General features: G+C 55.7%; 1 protein-coding gene across 6 annotated transcripts in view; it reads right to left on the bottom strand.

Moving 5' to 3' along the window:
* RELB (RELB proto-oncogene, NF-kB subunit) overlaps positions 1-16,819 on the bottom strand; it is a 29,142-nt gene that overhangs the window by 2,487 nt on the left and 9,836 nt on the right. For all 6 annotated transcript variants that reach the window (XM_039509683.1, XM_039509684.1, XM_039509681.1 and 3 more), the window contains 6 exons: positions 16,376-16,467; positions 6,648-6,779; positions 4,417-4,521; positions 3,447-3,662; positions 2,254-2,322; positions 845-922 (listed from right to left, as the gene is read on the bottom strand). In XM_039509683.1, coding sequence (XP_039365617.1) covers positions 845-922; positions 2,254-2,322; positions 3,447-3,662; positions 4,417-4,521; positions 6,648-6,779; positions 16,376-16,467 — 692 coding nt within the window. The remainder of the gene's footprint in view (positions 1-844; positions 923-2,253; positions 2,323-3,446; positions 3,663-4,416; positions 4,522-6,647; positions 6,780-16,375; positions 16,468-16,819) is intronic.

Here is a 16,819-nt window from a genome sequence, read left to right as displayed (position 1 = left end):
TGCAAGACGGTATATTCCTGAGGTACAGTGCTGGGAGCTGGGGGGATTTGGCTGGTGCCTTTCTCTGTGTGATTCATGAGTGGCTCTGGGAGCATTCATGCAATCTATCTGGGTGTGGGGCTCCACATGCGGTTGTGCTGAGTGATCACAGCACCTGGAGGGGTTTGCTGCTTGTCACTAGCAAAGCATTGTGAGAGACAGGCCAGGCTGGAGAGTTAAGAGGTCACGGCGGTCCCACAGTCCCAGGCTGCACCCCAAGGATCCTGTCACAGTGGGGCATGACCCCAGCGATGGGAGTGCAGTCACTAGAGGGGACGGACCTGGCCGGCTGGATTGCAGTGCTGCCTGCCTGGGGAGGCAGAAGGCAATGCCTTGGGGGCTCCAGCAGTGGGAGCCCAGCTCAGGATGCCTTTGAGGACCCCAGCTCACATTGGCTCCACTGGGAGTTGGGAGCTGAGGCCCTGACATTGTTGCCACCATGAAAAGGGGCTCCCCACAGCCCCACATGTGTTGGAATCATTGTGCCCCCCAGGTCCCCACGTGGAAGATCAGTGTGTCCCCTCAGGCTCCCACCTATCTTCCCCCATGTGGAGGAGGTCATTATGCCAACTCCAGATGCCCCAACCTGCCCCTGCCATATGGAGGGGGTCACTGTGACCCCTGGATGCCCCCATCTTCCCCCCACCCAGCATGGAGGGGGTCATAGCACCCCTGGGCCCCTCCCATGTGTAGGAAGGGAACACTTCACACACACACCCAGACAAATACACCATATAGGGGGGTCACTGCACAGGGGCACCAGCCAGCGACGTGCCAATCCACGTCCTGACACAAGACAACTGACCTGCTGTCTGGGGCGCAAGGAAATGGTCCATGTAACCTGGCTTCTTCTTCCTCCTCTTGGCTTCAATCCCGTGAGGGTCTAAGGGACAAGAAGAGAAGGCACCTCACAGCGCCCTAGATGGGCACAGCCTGGCCCCACAATGGGCACCCGAAGGAGCCAAGCGCTACCTATGACTGCAGCAGCAAGCCTGGTGGGAGCAGCCCCTGCGGGATTCCCCCGTCCCCTCAGACAGCAGGTGCCTGAAGGCTGCACTCCATCAACCCGTCACTCTGAACGGGATGGGGGGATCAACCGTCACGCTGAGCAGTGTGGATGGGGTGGGGATCAGGCCATCATGATGACCAGTGTGGATGGAGGGGGGAGATCAGACCATCATGCTGAGTGGTGTGGATGAGGGGGATCAGCCGTCACGCTGAGTGGTGTGGATGGGGCGGGAGGGGGATCAGGCCATCACACTGAGGGGTGTGGATGAGGGGAGATCAGCTGTTATTCTGGGCTGTGTGGATAGGGGGAATCGGCAGTCACACAGTGTGGATGGGGGTGGGGATCAGGTCATCACACTGAGCGGTGTGGATGGGAGGAGATCAGCTGTTATGCTGAGTGGTGTGGATGGGGGGATCAGCCGTCACACTGAGTGGTATGGATGGGGAGAGATCAGCTGTTATGCTGAGCTGTGTGGATGGGGAGAGATCAGCTGTTATGCTGAGCTGTGTGGATGGGGAGAGATCAGCTGTTATGCTGGGCTGTGTGGATGGGGGGGAATCGGTCATCATGCTGAGTGGTGTTGATGCAGGGGGATCAGGCTGTCACGTTGAGCGGTGTGGATGTGGGGAGATCGGCTGTTATGCTGGGCTGTGTGGATGGGGACTGGGATCAGTTGTTACGCTAAGCGGTGTGGATGGGGGTAGGGATCAGGTCATCACGCTGAGTAGTGTGGATGGGGAGATATCAGCTGTTATGCTGAGCTGTGTGGATGGGGGGATCGGCCATCATGCTGAGTGGGCAGGGGATCAGGCCCTCACATCAAATAGGGGTGTATGTGGGGAATCAGGACTTCATACTGAGCAGGGGTGGGGGCAGCAGCCACCCTCACTGATCCGCTCAGTGTGCGGCAGGCAATAAAACCCACCTTTTCAAGTGCTCTGCCAAGGAGTCAGATCCCTGGTGCCGTTCTGCAGATGGGGGCACACCGAGGGGAGTGACTCCCTAGCTGGCCAGAGGCAGAGCTGGGAACCCAGCCCCTCATCTCATCTCACCGGAAACTCCAGCGCCCAGGCTGGAGTCATCAGTCATCCCTGGCATGGGCAGAACTGGCCCAGGAGCCAAGAGCTTCTTGCAAGGGCCATGGCCAGGCCAGTCCGATCCCCGCAGCCTCCCAGCCTGCCCTGGTGTGAGGCCCACACACCCACCTGACGCTGAGAGCTCCTCCAGGACGTCGGGCATCCCCCGCTTCCTCTTCACGTGCACCCCATACGCATCTGCAGAGGTTGAGGCAGAGGAGGGCATGGCCTGAACCATGGGAAACTGCCACACACCTCTGCCCAAGGGCTCCCAAAACCTGCCTGGCACCAGCTGGGCACGTGCCCTGCTCCACCCTGTGGGGCTGTGACCAGCGGGGGCTGCTCTGAGCCCCCCAACCCCCCTTTCCCCGAGGGGCAGTGACCAGCAGGGGCCCCCCTGACCTCCCTTTCCCAGAGGGGGCAGTGACCAGTGGGGGCTGCTCTGGGCCCCCCAACCTCCCTTTCCCTGAGGGGCTGTGACCAGCGGGGGCTGCTCTGGGCCCCCTGGCCCCTCTTTCCCTGAAGGGTTGTGACCAGCGGGGGCCCCCCGACTTCCCTTTCACTGAAGAAAAAATACTTTCTTGTGTTCGTTCTAAACCTGCTACCTATTAATTTCATTTGGTGGCCCCTTGTTCTTGTGTTATGAGAACGAGTAAATAACACTTCCTTATTTACTTTCTCTACCACTCATGATTTTATAGACCTCTATCATATCCCCTTAGTCGCCTCTTTTCCAAGCTGAAAAGTCCCAGTCTTATTAATCTCTCCTCATACAGAAGCCGTTCCATACCCCTCATAATTTTTGTTGCCCTTTTCGGAACCTTTTCCGATTCCAATATATCTCTTTTGAGATGGGGCGACCACATCTGCACGCAGTATTCAAGGTGTGGGTGTACCATGGATTTAGATAGAGGCAATATGAGATTTTCTGTCCTATTATCTATCCCTTTCTTAATTATTCCCAGCATTCTGTTCACTTTTTTGACTGCCGCTGCACATTGAGTGGACGATTTCAGAGAACTATCCACAATGACTCCAAGATCTCTTTCTTGAGTGGTAACAGCTAATTTAGAGCCCATCATTGTATAGGTATAGTTGGGATTATGCTTTCCAATGTGCATTACTTTGAATTTATCAACATTAAATTTAATCTGCCATTTTGTTGCCCAGTCACCCAGTTTTGTGATTGGCAGGGGCTGTGCTGGGCCTCTCTGACCCTCCCTACCCCCGAGGGGCTGTGACCGGTGGGAGCTGCTCTGGGCCCTCCCCTGACCTCCCCTTTCCCCAAGGAGCTGTGAAGGGCTTTGTGGGGTGGCAGTTACCATGGTCCTTGGGCAGGTAGGTGAAGTGGAAGGGCTCGCTGCAGACGCTGTCTGTCAGGCGCTGCAGATATACCTCCACCTCCACCGGCTCCAGGATGTCCAGGTGCTGGTACGGGGGTGTCTTGAAGACGATGGCTATCTGCCGGTGCACGTCGGCCTGCGAGAAGTCTGCCTTGCTCTCCCACGCGTCCCTCCGGAAGACCACGGCAATGTCCTCTGCGGAGGATGCGGGGTGAGGGCTGGGGAGCTGACTGGGTGATTGGCAGGCAAGGGGGTGCCCCAAGAGACTGGGTTGGGTGGGAGGAGCTGGGGACCAATTGGGGCCCAAATCCAGCTGCAATGGGAGGAGACCCCAGGCCCCCACAGTATGGTAGCACAGAGAACTCCCTGCCTACTTGTCTGGCTGCTGGGTCTCACGCACTTGCTCAGGGTCACGCTGACCTCCAGGTTTGGGGCAGGGCAGGAATCCTCCCCCCAGGTCAGACTGACGGGACTTTGGGGCATTTCGCCTTTCCTGGCTGACGGGTGTAGATCAGCTGGCCACGTCTCATCTAATCAACTCTCTGCTGTGGCAGGGGCCTGGCCACTGGGGCACTTGGGTCTCTCCAGTCCTCTGCCCGTGGCTCTTAGTAGCGCAGTGTCCGAGGACTGAAACCCTTTGGTGTAACTATGTCCTTGGGCTCAGCACAGGGCAGTTCTGTGCAATGCAATGGCCTGTGTGATGCTGGGTCAGACTGGCTAATCTAATGGTTCCTCCTGGCCTTGAGCTCTACAAACTTTTGAGTAAGCATGTGCCCCCCATAGGCCCCACACCATCACCTCCCCTCGCCTCTCGCTCTAGCAGGGCTCCAGAACCAGCCCATCTGCCCCCCCTCCCCTTCTACCAGAGCTCCATGCCTCCTCCCACCCCCCATTCTAGCTGACCCACTCCCACCTCCCCAGTCCTATGGAGCTGCTTCCCCTCCATTACCTTTCTGGACTTTGTCGCAGAGCAGGTAGAGCTCCTCCCCGCCCGTGCAGGGCCCGCACTCCTTGTTCATCCGGCAGATCCTCAGCTCTGATGTGTTTGTGGATTCTGCAGACGCCAAGACTCAGTTCAGCCACTGCACAGATCTCCTCGCCCTGCTCCAGCCTTCCCCAGCCACATGGGGCCAGCTGGCATCAGGGAGCCACCCTGTCCTATCCCCTACCATGCAGGGCTGGCTGGCTGGCACGAGGGACACTCCTATCCCTCCCCGGACACACAATGCAGGGCTGGCCGGCAGACACGGGGCATCGCCCCTCCATCCCTGCCCCTGCCCTACCATGCAGGGCTGGCCGGCAGGTACGGGGCATCCCCCCTCCATCCCTGCCCCTGCCCTACCATGCAGGGCTGGTCAGCAGGCACGGGGCATCCCCCCTCCATCCCTGCCCCTGCCCCACTATGCAGGGCTGGCTGGCTGGCACGGGGGACCTGCAGTCTCTGAAAAGGCCAATGGGTCTGTGCTGACACTTTTTAAAATTCATTCTGGTTATTTGCCTGACCTGGGTGGCGTCAGCTCTGGGGCCAGGTGGGGGTGCCCTGTGCCAGGGAACAGACTGTTGCCCCCCATAGCCTCGCAGCGCTGGCAGCCAGCTCCGAATGCCCACATGAGCCTCCCTCAGCCATTGGCAGAGCAGGGCCCATGACACACAGGAGGCGGGCTGCCATTCCTCCAAGTGGAGTGCACTAATGCAGTGGATAGGCCAGCGGCTGCCCACGAATTGGCCTATAAGACATTCCCTCCTCCTCGTTCAGATCCTCCCAGGAGTCCCCGTCTGCCATGGCGGTGGGAGATGGCCAGGTCCACGGGCCACCGGGAAAAGATCCTATACACCAGGTAAAACATTACGCTAACCATCACCCCCAGCCCCTCCACATGTCCCATCCGTAATGTGAGCTCTCAAGTGCAGACACCGTCTCTTCCTACTGATCCATATAGCACCAAGCATGGCACCGCTGCAATAGAAACCATGCCCCAAACAGCCCGTCCGGCACAGGGCTGCCCAGCCCCTGCATGGCACTGCTGCAATACCAGCCATCCGCCAAACAGCCCGTCCGGCACAGGGCTGCCCATCCCCTGCATGGCACCGCTGCAATACCAGCCCTGCCCCAAACAGCCCGTCCGGCACAGGGCTGCCCAGCCCCTACATGGCACTGCTGCAATACCAGCCCTGCCCCAAACAGCCCATCCAGCACAGGGCTGCCCAGCCCCTACATGGCACTGCTGCAATACCAGCCATGCCCCAAACAGCCCATCCGGCACAGGGCTGCCCAGCCCCTACATGGCACTGCTGCAATACCAGCCCTGCCCCAAACAGCCCGTCCAGCACAGGGCTGCCCAGCCCCTACATGGCACTGCTGCAATACCAGCCATGCCCCAAACAGCCCATCCGGCACAGGGCTGCCCAGCCCCTACATGGCACTGCTGCAATACCAGCCATGCCCCAAAAAGCCCATCTGGCACAGGGCTCCCCACCCCATGCATGGCACCGCTGCAATACCAGCCCTGCCCCAAACAGCCCGTCTGGCACAGGGCTGCCCAGCCCCTACATGGCACTGCTGCAATACCAGCCCTGCCCCAAACAGCCCATCCGGCACAGGGCTGCCCAGCCCCTGCATGGCACCACTGCAATACCAGCCCTGCCCCAAACAGCCCGTCCGGCACAGGGCTGCCCAGCCCCTACATGGCACTGCTGCAATACCAGCCATGCCCCAAACAGCCCGTCTGGCACAGGGCTGCCGACCTCCGGCATGGCACCGCTGCAATACCTGCCCTGCCCCAAACAGCCCGTCCAGCAGGAGGTTACCTGGCACACACACACCACATCAATACAAACAACCTGCGCAGCACTGGGCTGCCCAGCCTGGTTCTCTCAGACAGGGCCCAGGGCCGTGGCAGGCTCTGGCCTAGTGACACTTCTCTCACTCAGCCAGGGCAGGTTGAGCTATTGCAGTGAGTTTCCTTTTCCCTCTGAAACACCCCACCACCCCGCAGTCCCCCGCCCAGGCTGGGTGTCCAGACATGCCGGGACATGGCTGCAGTGCTGACCCTGCCCTCTGCCCAGCACTGTCATCCTAGGGAATGTGGGCTCGGCCACGTTCCCTCCTCTGGCATCACCATGGCCCCCTGCATCGCTCCACTCCGCCCCGCGCTCCCCTGCCACAGCCCAGCTACTTACTCTTGTCAAAGATGGGTTCGGAGAGGACGGGGCTGAGGTGCCGGATCTGTCCTGAGGGCTCCTGGTATGAGGCCTGGAAGCAGATCCTCACCACGTTCATGTCCACCTCCTGGTGATTCTTCAGGGAGCCAGCTGCAGAGAGAGAACAGGGCATTCAGCATCCTGAGGTTCCAAGAGGAGAGCGCCCTTACAGAGTTTGGAAAGCCATCCCAGGGCTATGCCCAAGCTGACCCAAGCCAGGACGCATCCAAGTATTGCCAATTCTTTCTGCAGAACATCTCGATGATCTGGGCTTTCCCATCCCTCCAGAGCTAAAACTCCTCCAGGCTCTTAGCGTCTCGCGTCCTGAACACCTCAACATCCTTCTCTCCGGCCTTGACAGGTGCATCCTCGCTCTGCTCCATGCCATGCAGAATGCTGCTGCAAAGCTCATTCTCCCAGCCCATCGCCTTGCCCCCGTCACCCCTCTCTTGGGATCCCTCCACTGGCTACCACTGCTCTACGGCATCCAACATGCTGCTCGTCTTCACCAAGGCCCTTCCCAGCCTGTCCCCCGCAACTATCATTCACAGCTGAGCTGTCGATGCTCACCTCCTACCAGCCCATGACGCCAGCCTCCATCCCCCACTGGTGACATCTTCAGACAAACCCCTTCCTACTCTCGCCTGCTGCCCTCACCCGTGGGAGCAGCTCCCTGTACACATCCCCAAAGCTCCTTCACTGTCCTCCTGCAAATCCCTCCTCTGCCGTGATGCCTACAGACAACTGACACCAGTTAGGCTGCGGGTGTGCAGAGACCCCCATTTCCTTGTGCTCCCCCGTCTGTTTGTATCCACAGGCTGCCTCTTGGCTTGTACTTAGACTGTAAGGTTCTTGGGGCAAGACTTTCTGGTTCCTGGTGTATGACTGGGACCCCTTGGCATTATGGGAGAACAAAGAACAAACAAACAGCCAGGCCATCTAGGGACTGGAGTCTCTCTCCTCCGGCCACCCTCTCACCACAGGGGAGGTAGAACCGAACAACACCAATCTTTAGCCTAGAATGGTCCAATGATGCATTCCCACTAGCCAGCGGGGACCTCCTCCCCCACAGCTCCCACCCCATGTGATGGCCAATGGGTAGGGGCAAAATCAGTGCTACCAACTCTTGTGAGATGGGGGCGGGTGTTAAAGTCTCACCTCCCAGAGTCAGAGTCCTAGATTCCAAGGCCAGAAGGGACCATCACGATCATTGAGTCCAACCTCCTGTAGAAAGGAGGCCAGAAAACTGCCCCAAAGTAATTCCTAGGGCAGATTATTCAGAAAAACACTAAATCTCGATTTACATATGGCCAGTGATGGAGAATCAACCACACCCCTCGGTATGTTGGTCCAGGGGAGAGGGGCAGGGATAACTCAGTAGTTTGAGCATTGGCCTGCTAAACCCAGGGTTGTGAGCTCAATCCTTGAGGGGGCCATTTGAGGATTGGCCCTGCTTGGAGCAGGGGGTTGGACTAGATGATCTCCTGAGGTCCCCTCCAACCCTAATATCTATGATTCTATGAATGGTTAATTACCTAGACTGTGGGAGAAAAAAACATACCCCTTATTTCCAGTCTGAATTTGTCTAGCTTCAACTTCCAGCCATCAGCTCACATTAGACCTTCCTCCACTAGACTGAAGAGCCCATTATTATATATTTGTTCCCCTGGTAGGTACTTATAGACTGTGATCAAGTCACCTCTTAACCATCTCTTTGTTAAGTTAAACAGGCTGAGCTCCTTGAGTCTATCACTCTAGGGCAGGTTTTCTAATCCTTGAATCATTCTTGTGGTTCTTCCCTGACCCCTCTCCAATTTATCAACATCCTTCTTAGACTGTCAAGTATCAGAGGGGTAGCCGTGTTAGTCTGGTTCTGTAGAAGCAGCAAAGAATCCTGTGGCACCTTATAGACTAACAGACGTTTTGCAGCATGAGCTTTCGTGGGTGAATACCCACTTCTTCGGAACTTCTTGCATCCAAAGAAGTGGGTATTCACCCATGAAAGCTCATGCTGCAAAACGTCTGTTAGTCTATAAGGTGCCACAGGATTCTTTGCTGCTTCTTAGACTGTGGGCACCAGAACTGGACACAGGATTCCAGCAGCATTTGCACCAGTGCCAAATACAGAGGTAAAATCACCTCTCTCCTCCTACTCAATATGCCATTTACGCATCTCAGGATCGCATTAGCCCTTTTGGCCACAGCATTGCACTGGGAGCTCATGTTCAGTTGATTCTCCACCATGACTCCCTAATCTTTTTCAGGGTCACTGCTTCCCAGGATAGAGTCCCCCATCCTGTAAGTGTGGCTTGAGTTCTTTGTTCTGAAATGTATTTGTGACAAAGTGGGAATTTTTCATGTTTTGCATGACTACTGTGTGTGTCCTATGTTTCCCCTATGTGCTGTATGGTTAACTGGGGGTGGCGGGGAAGGCTGTTTATTCTTTGCAGAGTCCCAGAGATCCAGGTGTGACTGATCTAGCTGTCTGGGATCTGCTGTGGGAACGACTGGAAGTGCTGATGGGGAATGATTTGGAGGAGTGGTTGGGCAGCACCCGCAGTGCCCTGGTCCTTACCCAGAGAGGGCCACCCTGCCCTGGTTCCAGGCAGACTACCCAGCAAGAGGGCCTCCAACTGGAGAGAACTGTTTCAAGGTGAGAGAAAACAGAGGCAGCAGCAGGGGCCAGGCCAGGGTTTGGGCCCGCAAGCCAAAAAAAAAAAAAAAAAGCCACAATCGTGATCTGCGGCAATTCAGCGGGCGGTCCTTCGCTCTGAGCGGGAGTGAGGGACCCTCCGCCGAATTGCTGCCAAATACCTGAAAGTGCCGCCCCGCTCCGGAGTGGCCACCCCAAGCACCTGCTTGATAAGCTGGTGCCTGGAGCCGGCCCTGGCGAGGGCTGTGTCCCCAGGCCCAGCCAGCAGGTGAAGCCAGGTTCCACTCCCTTCCTCAGCAGCTGAAGAATGATCCTTCCTTCCTTAGAGAAGCTGAGGGCCCTGTTGGCCATAATGCTGCAAACCACCTTAAGGAATCCTACAGGTACAGAGTCCTGTGGGAGATGGGATTCTTGTACTAGGAATGGGCTCCCCAGGGGAAAGTGGAACCATGGGGGATCAGGAGGCAGCTGGTGCCCTGCCTATCACAGAGGAATCTTTTCAGAAGGTGGCTATGGACATAATGGGTCCCCTCAGCTAGGTGACCTGGTCAGGGAAGAAATACATTCTGCTGGTGGTAGATTTCGCTACTCGGACGCTACCCCGAGGCAGTGACCTTGTCCTCTGTCGAGGTAGACACCATGACAGATGTGCTTCTGACCATGTTCAGCAGGGTGAGGATCCCCGGGGGGTTGTTACAGATTAGGGGTCGAATTTCATGTCTGCCCTGCTCCGGTGCTTGTGGGAGAAATGTGGGGTCCAGCACACCTGGGCCTCTGTATATCACCCTCAATGCAATGTGGCGGTGGTGAAGTTTAATGGGACTTTGAAGATGATGCTGAGGACATTTATGGACCAGCACCCGCAGATCTGGGACAAGTACCTACCCCACCTGCTGTTTGCGTACCAGGAAGTGCCCCAGGAATCCACAGGATTCTCCCCTTTAGAACTGCTGTATGGGAGGAGAGGGAGGGTACCCCTGGACTTGATGAGGGACGAGTGGGAGGGGAAGTCCTCCCCTGATGGAGAATTGGTGGTGCAATATGTCCTATCTTTCTAGGGAAAGGTTCACTGACCTGATGGGTCTGGCCAGGGAGAACTTAGCCAAGGCCCAAGGTAAACAAGGTCTGGTACGACCACAGAGCGTGTGCCCACTCCTATGGCACCAGGGACCAGGGGATGGAGTGCCCATCCCAGTGCAGAAGAATAAGCTCCAGGCTGCCTGGGATGGGCACTTTAAGCTCATCAAGCAGCTGAGGGAGGTGAAGTATGTGGTGGAACTGTCCAACCGGGCTAAGAGACGCCAGTATACTATGTCTACCTGATGAAGCCGTACTTTGACGGGGAGAGGCTGGTAATGGCCGTGTGTGGGCAGTGGGAGAAAGAGGATGATCCCCTGATGGATCTCTTCCCTGGGACAAAAACCAGCCTCCCTCCTGGAGTCAATTCCTCTCTCTGACCAGCTAATCCGGGCCTAGCAGGCAGAGAGGAGAGTGGTGCTGTGTTCTTACCAGCCGCTGTTCTCTAGCAGACCTGGGCTCACTAACCTAGCTATCCACCTGGTGGAAACAGGAGCCAAACCTCCCATCGGGTGTTCCCCCATTCAGAGTCACTGGGAACACAGCCCAGGCCCTGGAGAGAGAGGTCAAGGACACGCTGACCCTCGGTGTGATCCAGCATCCACCAGCCCGTGGGCCTCACCTGTGGTGAGGATGGATTGAGCAGATTCTGCATGGACTATCAGAATCTTAATTCCATCAGCATGTCTCATGCCTACTCTATGCCCTGGACTGACGAGATTCCAGACAAATTAGGGGCACTACCTCATTACTATGGATCTCACCAAGGGCTACTGGCAGGTGCCTTTGGACCCATATGCCAGGTTGAAATCTGCTCCCATCGCCCCTATAGGACTCTCTGAGATCTTGGTCTTACCTTTGAGCTTCAAGGAGGCGCCTGCCACCTTCCAGCTCCTGGTGGAGAGGGATGGCCACAAGGTGGGGAGCGGCCGTATGAGGCCAGAGCCAGCCAAGGTGGAAGCGATCAGAGATTGGCCCACTCCCCAAACCAAGAAACAGGCCCAGGCCTTTATTGGGACGGTGGGGTGCTGCCAGAGGTTTGTACTCCACTTTAGCTCCCTACCAGCTCCTATCACTAAACTGTGCAAAAAAGGGGAAGCCCGACCAGGTGGTCTGGACCAAGCAGTGCCGGGGGACACTCTGTTCACTGAAGGAAGCTCTAAGCCAGGGTCCTAGTAAATCCAGACTTTGACAAGCCCTCCCTGGTGACTACATCAAATGAAAAGGGCTAATGCCAAGCTTCTGAGCCGGAGTCTGATCCTCTAAGATTAGGATTAGGAAGTGATTTATGTTAGTGGGAGCACCAAAGTTATAGCACATGCTTTGTCACGGAAAGAGGTACCTGAACTTCCCCAGGTCACCAGCCAAAGTGACCCCCGTCAGTTCAGTCTCAAAGGGGAAGAGATGGGACAAAGAAGGAATTTTTCGTAATGTTTGTATGAATAGCGTGTGCCCTATGTGCTGCGTAGTTAACTGGGTCGGGGGGGAAGGGTGTTTATTCTTTGCAGAGACACAGAGATCCAGGTGTGACTGTCGCTTACCTGTCTGGGGCCAGGGACCAGACAATGGCCTGGACATCTGGTATCTAGCAGCTAACGACCCGGGGGGCCCAGCCCCTCTGCAGGAAGCCAGATGTTATGACCAGCTGGAGGACTAAGGAAGATGACCATGGTGATATTTGCCGGGGAACAAGAACAAAGGAGAGGCCCAGGGCCGGGGTGTAGGTGTGTGTGCGCGTGTTAAGTGTAGGCTGCTGGGACTGGGAGCAGGTCAGGACTTCTGGACTGAGCCTACAGAGGAGTCAGAGGAGGGCTCTGGACTGACCTAGATGGACATTGCTGTAACTTTCTGTTCTCCATGTTACTGACGAAGTGGGTATTCACCCACGAAAACTTATGCTCCAATACGTCTGTTTGTCTATAAGGGGCCACAGGACTCTGTCGCTTTTTACAGATCCAGTCTAACATGGCTACCCCTCTGATACTTGTTACTTAAGGGATTTCTACACTGTGCTCCAGACATCCAAAAACCCTCCTGCTTTTCCAGCACTGGCAGAGAGTCACTCCCGAGGCAGGGAGTCGGGGTGCTTTGCTCCCTTGGGGTGTGCACGTCTCCCCAGGTGTCCAACTCAGGTGGACTCGCTGAGGGGAGCTCAGGGAGTGAAGCAGGGGGGCTGAAGGCTCTGAGGTTAGGTCCCAGGAGGTGGTGAAGCCAAGTAGCTTGCTCTAATGAAAATTCTGACCCCGGGGCGCTGACACACTGAAGGGGTCCTCTCAGGGACTGTTCCAGAGCACCAGACCTGTGGCTCCGTGTCAGTATTACATTTACATTTAGCCGTATTACCACGCCTATTGTTTGCTTGCACCCATTCAGGTGATTAGGTAAGATTCTCGGCTCTCATTCCAAGAAAAAGCAACAGTGCATTTCTTACCCTCCTGCCTCTAGAGACAAGCTGGACCCCAGGACCCCTAGAGGCGCCGTAACCAGAAGGCAAAGAAAGCAGAGCCCCAGGTTGATCATCATCTCATGATTTCCAGGCCAATCTCACAATTTGGGGGCCGGCCTCAGGCATTCTGAATGCCAGGGGCTGGTGACACTGAGAACCCCAGCACCACTCACTGCTTTAAACTGATTCAAAAATATATCCACACAGTGCTCAGTCAGGGGGAGGGGACTCCCCACCACACCCTCTCTGCCCGCTCCAGCCCATTCGTGAACAGATGCCCTCTGCAAAGAAGTGAGAATTTTCAGTAATATTTGATGATGCCTCTGTGTCCCGCACTGTCCCCGTGTTGCATTGTTACCCAGGACTGTTTGCTCTCAGGGCAAGCTAAGAGGCATAGCTATGAATGTTGTCTGAGCTTGAACAGGTCATTGGAAAAGAACTGGCTGAAGCCAACTCTGTATCAGTGGAGAATCCAAAAGGATAATGGCAAAACCAGTCACCAAGACATTGACACCTAACAACCCGCACCCCAGAGAAAAATGGATTTCCCCACCTCTCAGCAGGGGAGCTGAGCAGAACCCCCAGCTTGAGAGCAAAGGACGGGGAGGTGGGGGTAAGAGCCAGCTCTGGAAGGAGCAGGGGCTCTCATCTGGGAACTGACCAAGGAGGTCAGACGGAGAGAGAGACAGAGCCTGGCCTTGGGGGTCACTCCAGCTTGGCTGGGCCTGGGCTGACCAGGCCAGATGATACTTTAACCTCCATGTCTCGGCACTAACCTGGGGATGTCCCCGTGCTGGGCTACAAGGACCAATAAACCCGACTGTTCTGCCAGCTCTTCCAGGCGTCCCTGCAAATACTGCTGGGGGTGTCAGTCCCTGCAGTAGGGGACTGTGGCAGGAGGGCTGGAGCCCAGAAGTTCAGTCTCGGAGGTGGGGAGGCCGCGTGTCTGGCCCTGGAGGATAAGTGAGACCCCTGAGGGAGGCTGGCCCACTGACGGGTTCCTCCAAGAGGCTGTTCCAAAGCTGGGGGTGTAGCCCTGATTCTGGGGCTCCGGGACAGCCCTGTAGTCCATTGGAATCAGTGAGGTGGTTGGGCTGGGGGGAAGTCAGAGTGAGAGCCTGTGTTGGAAGAGGGGACTCTGGGGGGGACTTGGTGGTAGTGTGTGTTGGTGGTGGTGGGCTCTGGGGGCAATGGAGGAAGGATGCACACGAGTGTTGGCGGGGGCGCTACGGAATTCTGGTGCGTGTGGGGTGGGTACTTGTGGGGGAATCAGGGTGGGTGTGTGGGGGGTGGGGGTTCAAGGAGACTTGAGCAGGGCAGGGTGGGTGTGTACGTTGGGGAGGGGAACCTGGGGGACTCGGAGGAGCTGGGGGGGCACTCTGGGTGGGACATGTGTTGGGGAAGTGGCTCTGGAAGCTTTGGGGGTGGGGCAGGGGCATGCATTGGGGGTGGCAGCTCTGGGGGCCAGGCTGGGCATGTGAATGGGGGGGGCAGAGTGTGACACTGCATCCCGTAGTCATATAGTAATATTACAGTGAAACCCCACTATAAACACAGCCCGCGATAACACGAATTTGAATATAACGCGATCATAAGGTGGCTCTGGCCGCCCCAAGCAAAAAAAAGAAAAGAAAAGAAAAGAAAAGAAAAAAGCGGCCGGAGTGCCACCGAAGCAAAAAAAAAAAAGTGCCTTCCCCACTGTCTCTTCCCCTCTGACCCCACTTCCCCTTTTGGCGAGAAGAGCTGTTCTCCTCCCCAGCTGCTCCTCGCTCTTCCTCTGCCCCTTTCACGTCTCCCCTCCTCTCCCCAAGTGTTTCCCTCTTTCGCCGCATGGCTGAGAGCCCCCGCTGCTGGAGCAGGCTGACAGCTGGGAGGGATGCTACAGAAACAGTGGCACGAACTCTGCTCTGAATATCAGCAACTCTTCAGTGTCAAACGCTGCAACTGGCTCTCCGGGTGGAGGGGAGTCGGCTGAGCGCCTTTGTACAGAATTCTTGAGAGCCGCTCCAGCCCCAGTCTGCCAGGTCTCAAAACTCCAGTTTTCAAAGTCCAAACCCAGCCATTCTCAGGCTGGTTCTGGCTCATTTAATAGGTTGATTAGCTTGTGCTGTCACTAATTATTGCTACACCCTTTCAGTTATGTTATGGGCAGTTCGCAAATGCAAGTTGTTTTCTGCCCAAGAGAAACTGACCAGCTTGAAACTGACTGGCTTGAAATGGTAAATTTTCATAACCCTGCTAAAACGCAACCCCGCATTTATCGCGATCGAATTTTTTGGACCCCAATTATCACGTTATAGCGGGGTTTCACTGTATTAAGATATGATTATGGCATGATTATGATGCATTTCTTACAAATTGGGTCATGTAAGGTGTCATTGGAAAAGTTATGATTTGTTGAATATGATTATCCTATGGATATATCATTTTTGTACCTGAAGTTACAAATATTGACTATGGATCTGTATTTCAAATGGGCTTACTCTGGAAAACACCCACAGCCAGCCTTTCAGGTACAACAATGAAGAAGCCAGACAGTGCTAGTGGCTCATCAACAAAGACAATGGGCTGTGGAATAGCTTAGCCTTCCTGTAAACACTTCGGCCAGCTTGTAAGTAATGGCTGCTATGACTCTGCAAGGTCATGTGACCAGACCACATGACTCTGAACTCCATTTTGGGTACCTGTATTTTTCCACAAACTGGTCTGGGAACCAAGTTTGAAACAAAGGGTACCCACCATTTGGAAAAGCTATATAAGGCAGGGAGTGACATCATCTGGCGTTCTTCACCCCCCCACAACTGAACACCAGAGAGAAGCTCCGAAAGAAAAAGACTTGAAACAGGGGTGGGCAGCCCAAGCTGCAAAGCAAGTGCCGCTTGTGCCTTGAGAATCTGCAAGCCTGCTTATCATCAGTCAGGGTGAGAAACTGCTAATTCATATCCAATCTTTCTAGTATTTTAGGCTCAGTTTGAGGTTTTGTTTATTTACGAGGTAATCCGCTTTGATTTGTTTGCTATCACTTATCATCACTTACAATCTATCTTTTTGTAGTTAATAAACTGGCTTGTGCTTTACCTAAACCAGTGTACCTTTGAGTGAAATGTCTGGGGAACAATCTCAGCTTGGTTAACACAAGTGTATTGTGCACATCCCTCCCACACTGAGGGGAGGGCAAACTTTATGAGCTTACATTGTACAGATCCCTGTGCAGTGCAAGACGGTACAATTTGGGGTTTATACTCCAGCAAGGGTGCAGGGGGGAGGAGCTGGGAAACTGGCTGTTGTTTCCTGCCTGTCTTTGAGTAAGGCACTCAGGTAACCCAGTTTGGGAGTGTGGTGCCACTTGCTGTCATGCTGGGTGCCACAAGGCCTGAAGAGGCTGAGAGTCACCAACAGAGCAGTGTAGGAAAGGCCGGCCAAGCTGGGAGGTTAAAGGGGTGCAATGGTTCCCATGGCTCCCAAACTGACTACCTGTCACGATGGAGTTGCCTGGTTAGCAGGAGGGCAGGGCTCCTTGGGGCCACGCACCTTTAAATGGATCGATCCCCAGCTGCAGCTTCTTCTCTATGGCTGCCTCGATCTCCTTCTTCTTCACGCACTGGATGCCAAGGTTGTTAAAACTGCCGGGAACCAAAGGGGAGACGTGTTGGAGACGCGGCGGGCAAGGCTGGGGCTGGGGTCACGGCCAGCCACCATGGACCAGCCAAGGCTTTGCCAGGCGCCACGCGAGAGGAACCCCACCTCCGCACAGGAAGTGCCACCACCTGGGACCACAGCCCAAGGAGGGCCTGGGCATCACCCCCCTTTCAGCCAAAGCAACTCTTCCATCGGGGTCAGGAGATTGGTACAACACTGCTTCTCTTAGGCCCACACTTATGGTGCCCAGAGCCTGCCAGCGATTGGCCTGCACCTTAACAGAGACTTGCGGATGTCTGTCGTTGTGTTTCCCCCCCCCTCACCTCCCTGGGTATG

Source organism: Mauremys reevesii, linkage group 22, assembly GCF_016161935.1.
Source record: "Mauremys reevesii isolate NIE-2019 linkage group 22, ASM1616193v1, whole genome shotgun sequence".
NCBI classification, from domain to species: domain Eukaryota; kingdom Metazoa; phylum Chordata; order Testudines; family Geoemydidae; genus Mauremys; species Mauremys reevesii.
The sequence above is the reverse complement of the archived record's forward strand: the minus strand, read 5'-3'. Positions and strand labels throughout refer to the sequence as shown.